Source organism: Ailuropoda melanoleuca, chromosome 16 (genome assembly GCF_002007445.2).
Source record: "Ailuropoda melanoleuca isolate Jingjing chromosome 16, ASM200744v2, whole genome shotgun sequence".
In the NCBI taxonomy this organism is placed as follows: Eukaryota; Metazoa; Chordata; class Mammalia; order Carnivora; family Ursidae; genus Ailuropoda; species Ailuropoda melanoleuca.
In genome coordinates this window covers 48,064,624-48,077,608 of record NC_048233.1, presented here as the reverse complement: position 1 = coordinate 48,077,608, position 12,985 = coordinate 48,064,624, and the positions used below count along the sequence as shown (strand labels likewise).

General features: G+C 38.6%; 1 protein-coding gene across 5 annotated transcripts in view; it reads right to left on the bottom strand.

Moving 5' to 3' along the window:
- PDE3B (phosphodiesterase 3B) overlaps positions 1-12,985 on the bottom strand; it is a 168,529-nt gene that overhangs the window by 54,654 nt on the left and 100,890 nt on the right. For all 5 annotated transcript variants that reach the window (XM_034646372.1, XM_034646373.1, XM_034646375.1 and 2 more), the window contains exon 3: positions 1,704-1,952. In XM_034646372.1, coding sequence (XP_034502263.1) covers positions 1,704-1,952 — 249 coding nt within the window. The remainder of the gene's footprint in view (positions 1-1,703; positions 1,953-12,985) is intronic.

Here is a 12,985-nt window from a genome sequence, read left to right as displayed (position 1 = left end):
TATAATTTAGGTCCATATAGTCTCTTTTAGTTAACACATATAGAAGACACTTACATTAAATTATCTTTTACAACTCCCTTTTCCTTACTAATTATCTTTTCATAAATGGCTATTGTTGTTTTCTGGAGTAGTATCAGGCTTTTTCTATTCTTTCCCAAAAGCAGAGACAAATTAGATGTGAAATTCAAAAAAGAAGTTTAAAGAACACAAAGAAAAGAAACAAGGGTTACTTCCTGGTTCTTATAGGACTTACTCCTATCAGTAGATTCCAGTACCAAAAATAAGCCTGATTAACTAGAATGGTCAGGAAATGAGGCACTTAGGCATCCTGTTTAATTAATATTGTTTAAAATGCTTCTAAAATGTACCAGTACACTTTTTTTTTACACAATAAACATAGTAACAACCATAATACTGATATCAGTAATATTTTTCTGATTAAGATTTTTAAGAATTATTATTAAAAATTGCTCTTCCATTGTGTCAAGTATACTTCAATTGAAAAAAAAGAAAAAACTATTCAAAACATCAAATATCAATGGAAAACACAAAGAGCAACGTATCAAGTGAAAACCAAAGAATATATTAATTTTATTGATGAATTTATTACTGTCACTTGTGATGCTTGCGATTAACCTATTTCTCATAGGTAGACAGCTAAGAAGAATGCTATATAACTAAGTACCATTGTTAATTGGATTTTGACTAAGTCAAGTGTTACTGTATGTATTTCTTAAAAATAAAAGCATCACATAATCACCTATCGTCTAGATTTGTGATCAGTAATTGGGCTTGCTTAATTTTTCAACATTTCTAAATCCTAATGCTGAGAACTAACAAAATGAAACTGACAGACTGAAATCCTTTCAAAATTTAACTTTTTCTAAGCTCAATAATGTATATAACATTATTACAATGAACGAAATTAACTGATTTGAATTTTATCTTCTCTTGAATAGTTTCTTGACCTATAGAGTAAATTAATCTAGAATAATCTCTAAAATGTTTTTATTTCTAAAGTTTATGATTTTAGCTATTGATAAAGATACTGATTAGTCAAATAAAGCAATTTTAATTGCACTCTGAACAAGCAGAATGTAGACCTACTTAGAACAGTATTTATTATTTCTTAAAGAAAATCCTATTTTGAAGCATTGATAAAGAAAAATTAATTCCATTTTTAATGATGGAAAATCATGTCTATTGGGCGATAGCAATCTCTAGTGCATAAAGGGGGAAAAACAGAGACCCAAAAAAGGTGAAAATTAATTTAAGATAATGCTATGTAATTCATAAAATGAATATTGTAACGATCAATTCTTTGTGGTTCAGGAAGAACAATTCCTGGATTCTAAATCATACAACAGATTAATGACACGATAGGACCACTAGTTTGTTATACAAGCCTGGAATTAAATTTGTGTGTTGTTTTCCACTTAAAAACAATAACAATAATGATAAATAGTTGTAACCAATGAAGTTATAACTGCTGATTATAGCAAAGTTATTTAGAATAAAAGCTGAATACCCATTTAGAATTATTTGAGATTTACAACTGCCTCCAAAGTCCCAAGGAGCTCAATATACTGTATAAAAAAGCTGATGCCTGAAAAAGAAATTGTATTTTATCTAAGCTATAAAGGAGTTTTAATTTGAAAATATAAAACATGGTAAGTAGGGCTGGCTGATTACTGTATCTTGACCTTGTGAAGTTTTCGATCTCCTTTCTCAGTTGGGTCCTCTATTTCTGAGCAGGGGTAAAATCCAGGAAATGGTGTCAGAGGATTAATCTTTGGCCTACAGGAACCTGAGAAAGCACCCATCAAGCTACTGATACTCCGAAGGGAGGAAATGACTTGTGGGGGAAGGGTCGGATCGATCAGAAGATCTGACACCATATTGCGAGCCTCATTGAGCACTGAAAGATCGACTCCACTTCCACCTCCAGAATTCTAGAAAAGAAAAGAAAAAGTAATATTATAGATTTGCTACGAAAACACTCCAACACTGAAGAAACACTATTTTAAATCAATATATACACAGAATATAAATCCACAGAGTTCTTCCAGTTAACCTGACGCACTTAAGAGGCATCGAGTGTAGTGACAAGGCTCTGTTGCAAAGACATCAGAATTTGAGATCTACACTTTAATCCTAATTGTACGATTTTGAGCAAGCTATTTAACATCTTAACTTTTTAGTTTCTTTACCATAAAACGGAGATTATAACAACTACCTCATTAAGGGCTGACAGGAGACTTTAGTCTGAGAATACATGTAAAACACATAAGGCAATATATTTAAAGTGCAATAAATCACAGTATAACCATCAATATTATGGAAAGTAAGAAGATAAAAATACAGGAAAAAAGGTGTCAGAGTTTGAAGGAGATGGTGATTAACTTTGAACTGGATGGTCACCAACAACTTCATGGAAGGGCTAACAACACACGTGGTCTTAAAGAGTGGCTAGGAAAGATATTTTTAAAATCTAGAATAAATATTTCATGATGTATACATATGGTATGATTTTACTTCTTGAAAATATATATATATACAATGTTCAACTCAATTGCCCATAGAAATGAGCGCGCGGATAATCAACAGTGAATTAAATGTTACTTTCGTTGCTTTTATTGTACTTTGAACTTATATTTGAGTGTGTCCAAAATTCATAATTATCGAATGCATTTAATGAGTTAACCAGAAAACTTTATTAAGTATCCTCAGCACATTTCAGAACTAAGAAATGTTATGGAAGTTAGAACAATATATAGCTAGATAATGTCTTTGTTCTTTGGGGAATTTTTTTTTCCTTGTGAAGTACTATTTTGTCTTAGCTTTTATTTGAAAACATTCCCTATTACTAGGGGATAGCCCAGCCATTTCTAATCTATTTCCTTATATATGTCACTATAAGATAATTACGCATACTTCTGATAAATAGCTTCCCATAAAATTGAATTGCTGAACCACAGTAAATTAATGTGTTACAATTCGATCATTACTATAAAATTCCGCTCCTGTATGTTGGCTAAATCTCTCCTTCCACAAACTGTATTACAATAGCATCTGCTTCCCGACATCCAAATGAGAAACCTGTTGATATTTGAGTTGGTGTTCCCATACAGATTGTGTGTCATTTCTCTCTAGTCGCTTTCAAGTTATTTTCTTTGGTCTTTAGTTTTTGAATGTTTAAATATGACATGGCTTGCAGATATGGGGGGGGGTTATATTTGGGATTCACTCAGCTTCTCAAATTTGTAGGATTACTTCTTTTGCAATATTTGGGGAAGTTTACAGCCTTTTTTTTTTCAAATAATATTTTAAACTCACTCTCCCCCCTTCTCAAACGCCAATATGAATTTTGGATCTTTTGCTATTGTCCCACAGGTCCCTAAAGCTGTTCATCTTGTTTCCATCTATTTCCTCTCTGTTGTTCAAATCAGTAAATTCTGTTGCCCTATCCTTAAGCCCACAAATTCCGTCCTCTGTCATCTCCACTCTCCTAAGCCCATTCAGCAAATTTTTCATTTCCGTTATTGCATTTTTCAGTTTCATAGTTTTCATTTCTTTCTTTTTTATAATTTCTACAGATCTACCTCAGAGATGTGGCAGGTTTGGTTCCAGACCACTGCAATAGTGCAAATAGCACAATAAAGTGAGTCAAATAAATTTTGTTTCCTAGTGCATATAAAAGTCACATTTACAATATACTGTAGTCTATTTTGTGTGCAATGGCATTATGTCTAAAAAAACCAAACCAATGTACAGACCTTAATTTAAAAATACTTTATTTAGCCACCTGGGTGGCTCAGTCGGTTAAGCATCTGACTCTTGACTTCAGCTCAGGTCATGACCTCAGGGTTGTGAGATCAAGCCCTGTGTCAGGCTTCCACACTGGGTGTGGGGCCTGCTTAGGATTCTCTATCTCTATTCTCTCTCTCCCTCTGCCCCTCTCCTCTACACTCTCCCCGCCTCTAAAAAAAGAATGCTTTATTGCAAAAGAATGCTTTATTGTAAAAAATGCTAACCATCATCTGAGTTTTCAGTGAGTCGTCATCTTTTTGCTAGCGGAGGGTCTTGAATTTAATGTTGACGGCTGCAGACTGATCAAATCAAGGTGGTGATTGCTAAAAGCTGGGGTGGCTGTGGCAATGAGGAAGTTAGAGGCATTCAGTGGCCTCTTCCTTTCACCAAGAGTTTCTCTGTCGCATGTGATGCTGTTTCACAGCATTCTACCCACAGCAGAACTTCTTTCAAACTTGGAGTCAATCCTCTCAAAACCTGCTGGTGCTTTCTCAAGTGTACAGAATAGTCTAAATCCCTTGTTGTCACGTCAACAGTCTTCACAGCGTCTTCACTAGGAGTAGATTCCATCTCATTAAACCACTTTCTCTGCTCGTCCAAAAGAAGCAACTCCTCATCTGTTCAAGTTTTATCAGGAGATTGCAGCAACTCAGTCATCGTCAGGCTCCACGTGATCGTATTTCTCTTGCTGTTCCTACCACAGCTGTACTTTCCTTGCCTAAGTCTTGAACCCCTTAAAGTCATCCATGAAGGTTAGAATCAACTTCTTCCAAATTCCTGTTAACGCTGGTATTCTGACCTCCTGAATGGTGACTCCTTTTCAGAAGGTTTTCAATTTTCTTTCTTTTTTTTTTATTTTAAGATTTTATTTATTCGACAGAGATAGAGACAGCCAGCGAGAGAGGGAACACAAGCAGGGGAAGTGGGAGAGGAAGAAGCAGGCTCATAGCGGAGGAGCCTGATGTGGGGCTCAATCCCATAACGCCGGGATCACACCCTGAGCCGAAGGCAGACGCTTAACCGCTGTGCCACCCAGGCGCCCCATTTTTCAATTTTCGTCGCCCAGATCCGACAGAGGAATCACTGTCTATGGCAGGTACAGCCTTACAAAATGTATTTCTTAAATAATGAGACTTGAAAGCCAAAATTACTCCTTGCTCCCAGGCTGCAGAAGGGACTTTGTGTTAACAGGCATGAAAATATTAATCTTGTTGTACATCTCCATCGGAGCTCGTGGGTGATCGGGTGCATTGTCAACGAGCAGTGATACCTCAATCTTTTTTTTCCGAGGAGGTCTCGAAAGTGGGCTTAAAATGTTCAGTAAACCGTTGCAAACAGATGTGCTTTATTGTTCCATTTACAGAGCACAGAGTACATTTAACGTAGTTCTTAATGACCCCGGGATTTTCAGAACAGTAAATGAGCACTGGCTTCAATGTCAAGTCACCAGCTGCTAAATTAGCCCCAGTGAGAGAATCGGTCTATCCTTTGAAGCTTTGAAGCCTTGAAGCCAGGCACTGACTTCTCCTCTCTGGCCATGGAAGCCCTGGGTGCCATCTTCTTCCGATAGAAGGCTGTTTCACCTGCACAGAAAATCTGTTGTTCAGTGCAACCACCGTCATTAATTGGCTTAGATCTTCTGGGTGACTTGCCGTGGTTTCTACATCAGCACTCACTTGCACTTTGATGTTACGGAGATGGCTTCTGTCCTCAAACCTCATGAACCAGCCTCTGCTGGCTTCAGACTTTTCTTCTGCAGCTTCTTCACCTCTCTCAGCCTTCACAGAACTGCAGAGAGTTAGGACCATGCTCTGGATTAGGCTTTGGCTGAAGGGAATGTTGTGGTTGGTTTGATCGTCTATCCAGACCACTCGAACTTTCTCCCTATCAGCAATAAAGCTGCCTCACTTTCTTGTCATTCACCTGTTCACTGAAGTAGCCCTTTTACATTTCCTTCAAGAACTTCACCTTTGCGTTCACAACTTGGATGTCTGATGCGAGACCTAGCTTTTGACCTAGCTCAGCTTTCGACATGCCTTCCTCTCAAAGCTTAATCATTTCTAGCTCTTCATTTAAAGTGAGAGACGTGTGACTCTCACTTGAACACTAAGAGGGCCTAGTAGGGTTATTAACTGACCGAATTTCAGTATTGTTGCATCTCGGGAAATGAGGCCCAGAGAGAAGGGGGAGAGATGGGGAACAGCGGCCAGTGGAGCAGTCATAACACACAGTGTTTATTAAGTTCGCCGTCTTACATGAGCGTGATTCGTGGCACCCAGAACAATCACAATAGTAACATCAGAGATCACTGATCAAAGATCACCTAACAAGTATAATAATGAAAAAGTCTGAAATATTTTAACAATTATTAAAATGTGTTAGAGAAACATGAAGTGAGCAAATGCTGTTGTTAAAACAGTAAAAACAGACTTGCTTGATGCAGGGTGGCTACAAACCTTTGATTTGTAAAAACAAAACAAAACAAAACCAAAAAACCCACAGTATCTGTGAGGCGCAATAAAAGGGGGCGTGCCTATATTTTTGTTGTTGAGATTTTCTGTTTATTTGTAATTGCTTTTTTTTTTTTTTAAGATTTTATTTATTTATTTGACAGAGAGAGACAGCCAGTGAGAGAGGGAACACAGGCAGGGGGAGTGGGAGAGGAAGAAGCAGGCTCCTAGTGGAGGAGCCTGATGCGGGGCTGGATCCCAGAACGCTGGGACCACGCCCTGAGCCGAAGGCAGATGCTTAACAACTGCACCACCCAGGCGCCCCTGTAATTGCTTTTTATGATGGCTGCTTTAAAATTTCTTGTCGGGGGCACCTGGGTGGCTCAGTTGGTTAAGCGCCTGACTCTTGATTTTGGTTCAGGTCATGATCTCAGAGTCCCACATCAGACTCCCTGCTCAGTGGGGAGTCTGTTTGTCCCTCTCCCTCTGCCCCTCCCCCTGCTCATGCTCTCTTTCTCTCTCTAAAATAAAGAAATAAAATCTTAAGAAAAAATCTGTCGGATAATTCCAAATCTGATTTATCTTGGTGTTAAGCATAGATTGTTTTTTTCTCATTCAAATTGTGATTTTCCTGGTTCTTGGTATGAAAAGTGATTTCTTCATCATCAACATTTTGGCGATTATCCTAGAAGACTCTGGGTCCTATTTAAATCTTTTGTATTGGGAGGTGGTGTCTCTGTTTAGATTTAGCAACAGGTCCTGGACTACTTTTTCAGGCTGTGGTTCTAATGACAATTTAGTTTTCAGGGCATTCACAGTGGTATTTCAGTTTGATTGTTTTCTGGTGCCACTAGGGTTCCCATTGGTCCTTACCAGTACCTCTGTGGGTGAGGAGATGGGAGGAGGAGGGAGGAATTTCCTCTCCTTGAGCCACTAGGGTTCCCACTGGTCCTTACCAGTACCTCTGTGGGTGAGAAGATGGGAGGAGGAGGAGGGAGGAATTTCCTCACCACCTGGTACCTCTCGGTGGGGCAAGAGAGTCTCCAGGCCACAGGGACAAACAGCACCTACTGGACTAGACACATTATTGGCAGTATTCCCTCTGCTAGGCCCCCTGGCCACCCAGTCTCTCACTGGGTAAGGGGAGTCTCCTGCTCAGCAGGGAATGAGAATCCCTCCTTGACCTCTTACTTTCAGTGGAGTTCCTGATTAGTTTTCCCTTGCTAGAGCAACTAGACTCATTTGGTGTTATTGGCAGGACTCTCATTTAATCTTGGGGAAGGAAGGAGCCTACCTGAATCATATTCTGTTACTGGGTTGGGAGTCAGGACCTGGTCACCTTTTGTTGTTAGGCAGGGGTTATATGAAACCCTATCACTATAGTTTTTCTCCATTACTGGGGTCCCTAACTAGTCCACCCTCCTCTTTCCATTTTTCAGAATTCTCCTTTGGTTGCCTCTTGTTATTTCCAGAGTTTATAGTGATACGTAGTGGAGAGGAGAAGGGAGAATTAAATCTGGCAATACTTGCAGAGCACACTGAGCAATGTATAGTACATAGAGGTAAAGTACAATGAGTACTATTATTAATATTATGGAAAGTGATGGAATAAAAATACAGATAAAGTGGCATCAGAGTTCAAAAAAGATACATAAACTTTAATCTGAATGGTTAACAGAAACTTTTTGGAAGGGGGAGCATTTGAGCTGAGATATTAATTTGTAGGATTTTATTTATAAAGATTAGGGAGAAATAATTCTTCTACAATAAAACTAAAAATGTATTTGGGGGAGCTCATCATGAAAGAATGCAAATAAAGGTACAAAAGCAGTAAAATAGTGAAGTACAGGGATCGTGAAATTATTAAAGTACAGGTTTCTTTCTTTCTTTTTTTTTTTTTTAAGAGCACTGGAAAATACGTTTGGAAAGGCATGTTGGGACCAAACTTTTGAGAATACCAGATTCCAGGCTAATGGATATGAGCAAGGGAGAATCACAGATTTTGAGCAGTTTAAAGAGGAAAAGTAAAGCGAGGAAAGAGAAAAGTAAGTAATGGAGGGCACTGAAAGGTTAGAGAAGGTGAAAAGACAATCTTTATGTTAAGAACTTGACAGAGACGTGGGAAAAGAGAATTCCAGGCAGGGAGACCAGCAAGTGTGAAGACCCAGAGGCCCAGCCTACCTAGCTGGTTTGAGGAATAACAAGGAGGCCCGAGTAACTGGAGCAGAGTAAACAAAGGAGAAATGAGTACAACAGGAGGTCAGAGAAGTAAACGGGAATAAAGTGAGGGCCCATGTTGTGTACGGTCACGTAGGTCCATGATAAGGACTTCAACTTCTATTCCGGGTGAGAGGAGTGTAGTAAGCAAGAGTGACAAATTTTTAAATCTGAACTTAAATTCCTATTTCCCATTAGCTTATATGCGGCAAATTTTGTTTTTGCCCAGAGAGCTAAGAATAGATTCTGCATTCTAAAGGATGACTGACGTGGGGGGGAGAGGGTAGGTGGCTGTGTATCACCTGCAAATGCTAAAATATTTACTATCTGGCCCTTTATAGAAAAAACTGTGCTAAATCCTGTCTTATGCTACAATTTCAGAGATACTTAGAATTCATTGCTATTGAAATTAATATTAGCTCACATTTTTATTGAGTGCTACTATCCACCAGGCACTTATTATTGTTGTTATCGTAATCAGCCCTCTGAGGAAATTGGTATTATTCCCAATCTATAGATGATGAAATAGGTTCAGAGTGACTTAAGAGGCTTGCCTTATTTTTCAGCAAGGAGGCTGTATCAAACCAACTCTTCTGCCTAGAATAACTAGCCTAGAAAAGCTGAAATAAAATAAAAACAGCACCCATTTCAAGGCATCAGAGAACAGTCAAGCAGCCGGACCTTGAAAGAACAAGAACTCAGGGTTAGTAAATTAAAATGAATCCACCATACTGTGCTACCTTTTCCCTCAAGGACTCTGCCTGGACAGGGCAGAGAGGATACAAAACAGAGCAGTTAAGAGGCTAGGAAACAGAGCAGAGCTTTCTGTAGTCACCAGAGGCTAGAAGCCCATAACTGGAGTTCAGGCTTATCAAGACAGGCAGAGCTTTAAAGGCTAAGCCAGATCTCAGAGAGAAGAAAAAGAAGGTTGAATTCAGAGCTGCCTTCCCCCAGAAGCATTTGTCAATTTGCAAACAGTGGCTGAGAGCTGGAGAAAGCAAGCAAAAATTGTCAAGCAGATTTCTATTTTGAAAGCAAAATAGAGCTTTCAGCAGTCTCAGCGCTGGAGGGAAGGACAAAAAAAGGAGTTCCTCGAAAACACCACTAACCAAACTGCTACAAGAAGAGACAGAAAACCAGAATAGGCCTAAAACTATTAAAGAAACTGAATACATAATTTAACATTTGTTCACAAAAAAAGCTCCAAACTGAGACGGCTTCACACAGCATTCTTTCAAACATTAAAGAAAGAATACCAATCTCACCAAATATTTCTAGATAACAGAAAGAGAGTGAATATCCCACTTTATTTTATAAAGCCACTAAAACCTCTATACCAAAAACATGCCAAGAACATTATGAAAAGCAAGAATTATAGGCCAATTTTCTCATAAACATGAATTCAAAATTCCAAAACAAAAAATAAAATCCAGTGGTATATAGCCATATTATATATATGTATATTTTTTAAATATCTTGATCAAATTTGCTTTATTCTGGGAATGTGGGCATGGTTTAACACAAGCATAGGATTAAACAATATAATTCACCACATTAACAGAATAAATGGAAAAAAAAATCCAGGAATCATCTCCATAGATGCAGAGTAAGCATCTGATAAAAATTCTAGACCCATTCATGACTAAAAAGAGAAAAAAATGTCTTTAGTAAACTAGGATTGGAATCGAACTTCCTTAATCTGATAAAGGGTATCTACAGAAAACATTAGTGATATTTTCATCAAAAGATATCATGATAAATCAGACTAGGAGAGGACTTTTTAAAAAACACACATTTTGGGGAGCCTGGATGGCTCAGTCAGTGAAGTGTCTGCCTTGGGCTCAGGTCATGATCCTGGGGTCGAGGGATGGGGCTCTGCACTCAGCGGGGAGCCTGCTTCTCCCTCTCCCTATGCCCCTCACCACTCCTGCTCTCTCTCTCTCAAATAAGTAAAATCTTTGAAAAAATCCACACATTTTAACTATATATATATATATATGAACATATATATATATATATATTCATTTCTGAAACACATAAACAAATCCTACTGATCACCAAGTAAATCAGTATAAAAATAGGTCAAAGACCCAAGAATATCTGGGTAGCAATTAACATATGAAAAGATAGTCAACCTGATGAGTTATCAGTGAAATGCAAGTATTCAAAGCACAATGATACACTGTTCCACAGCTACCAGAATGGTTTAAAACACCCTACCAAGTGTTCACAAGGATGTGGAGCAACCAGAACTCTCAAAGGCTGACCGCTGGGTAAAAATTGATACAACCTCTTGGAAAATTATTGAAGGCTATCTACTGACACTCAGCATTTGCATGCAGACCCAACGACCCAGCAATCCACTCTAAGATATACACCCAACAAAAAACATCACGAGTGCCACCAGCATTACTTACAATAGCCATAAAGGGGTTCAGGACGGGCCCTCCCAGAATGTACCCCTTTGGCATGGGTATTATTTTGAGCTGAAAGCACTTGAGATCCTGTGGCCTCAGGAGAAACTTCTACCCCTCCTTTCAGTACACAGAAGAATCTAAATTGGGGGGTCTTTCCCAGAATAAGGGTTTTTATTAGCAGAGATAATTTTTTTTAAGGATGTTAAGTAATCTCTACACCCAACATGGGGCTCAAACCTACAACCCTGAGATCAAGAGTCAGATGCTCTACTGACTGAGCCAGCCAGGTGCCCCAGCAGAGATATATTTTATCTGAGTGAACCATCTGTATGGCAGGGCAAACATCTAATTACCAAACACTCGCTCTTCTAACCACCCTGGGAATTACAACCCTTACCTCTGACGTCCCAGAACCCTGGCCCCTTTCTCCCTAGTTGAGAATGACATATATACCTTATTTTGCCCGACTGTCTTTGGAATTTCCATGTCTATGTGGATTACCTATAAGGATGCCTATTAAATTTCATTTCTCCTGTTAATCTGTCTTATACCAATTTGATTCTTAGTCCAGCTACAGGACCTTTGAGTGGATAGAAATTCTTGCATCCTGACAGCCAGAAAGCTTAAAATTAAAAAAAAAAAAAATCATCTAATACAGAATAAATGAAAAAAGTGGAGTATATTCATTCAACGAAATACTGAATACAATAAAAATTAATATTATTGCACATAGCAGTAATTCATCTCATAAATACATTTTTTAAAGAAAGAAGCAAAACAAAATACATATCATTAATTCCATTTATATAAAATTCAAAGACAGGAAAAACTAAGTTGTGATGACAGAAATCAGGATGGAAATAATGCTTGGGAGAAGCTGACGACCAGGAGGGGAGCATAAGAGGGACTTTGGGAGAGCTGAATTCTTCATCTGAAAGATGTCACATGTATATAATCACTTTGAGAAAATTCATCAAGTTGTACACTTATGACTTACTCATTTTTATATATGAATGTTACATTAAAAAAAATTTTAAAGGGATCATTAGAAAGACAAAAAGGAGGGGTGCCTGGGTAGCATAGGCGGTTAAGCTTCTGACTCTTGGTTTTGGCTCAGGTTGTGATCTTGGGGTCGTGGGATCGAGCCCCGCGGTAGGCTCTGTGCTAAGTGATGAGTCTGCTTGAGTTTCTCTCTTCATCTCCCTCTGCACCCCCAACCCCACCCTGCACGCATGAGCATGCACTTTCTCGCTCTCTCTCACTCAAATAAATGAATAGAAAAAGAAAGAAAAGAAAAGAAAAGAAAAGAAAGAGAAGAGAAGAGAAGAGAAGAGAAGAGAAGAGAAGAGAAGAGAAGAGAAGAAAGAAAAGAAAAGAAAAGAAAAGAAAAGAAAAGAAAAGAAAAGAAAAGAAAAGAAAAGAAAAGAAAAGAAAAGAGTGGCGCCCGGGTGGCTCAGTCGTTAAGCATCTGCCTTCGGCTCAGGGCGTGATCCCAGCATTCTGGGATCGAGCCCCACATCAGGCTTCTCCGCTAGGAGCCTGCTTCTTCCTTTCCCACTCCCCCTGCTTGTGTTCCCTCTCTCGCTGGCTGTCTCTGTCAAATAAATAAATAAAATCTTGAAAGAACGAACGAACGAACGAAGGAAGGAAGGAAGGAAGGAAGGAAGGAAGGGGGAGGGATAGAGAGAGGTAATGAAGAGAGGGAGGAAAAAGGGAGATAGATGCCTGATACCACATATCAGTCTCTCTGACTACTGGTCTATGCTCTTAACCATTACTGCTTATTTATCTTTAGATTTTACTAGTAATTTAAATACTCTTTTAATTGGAAAGTGAGGATCTTGGTGAGTATGACTGATGAGAAAGCCCTTGTGTAGGTGAAAGAACCAGGTTTTTTTGGGTCAGAAGTGGCCTTCTTGATTTTACCTGACCATAACAGTTATGTTTTTTATTCACCAAAACCCAGAGAATATTTTGTTCTTATGGGGTGTTGTGGCTCTTCCATTCACACCTTAAAAATAAAACTCACTGAAAGGAATAATCATTTTGCAAAAACTGGGATAGAGAGAACTAACTAAATCTAATAAACGG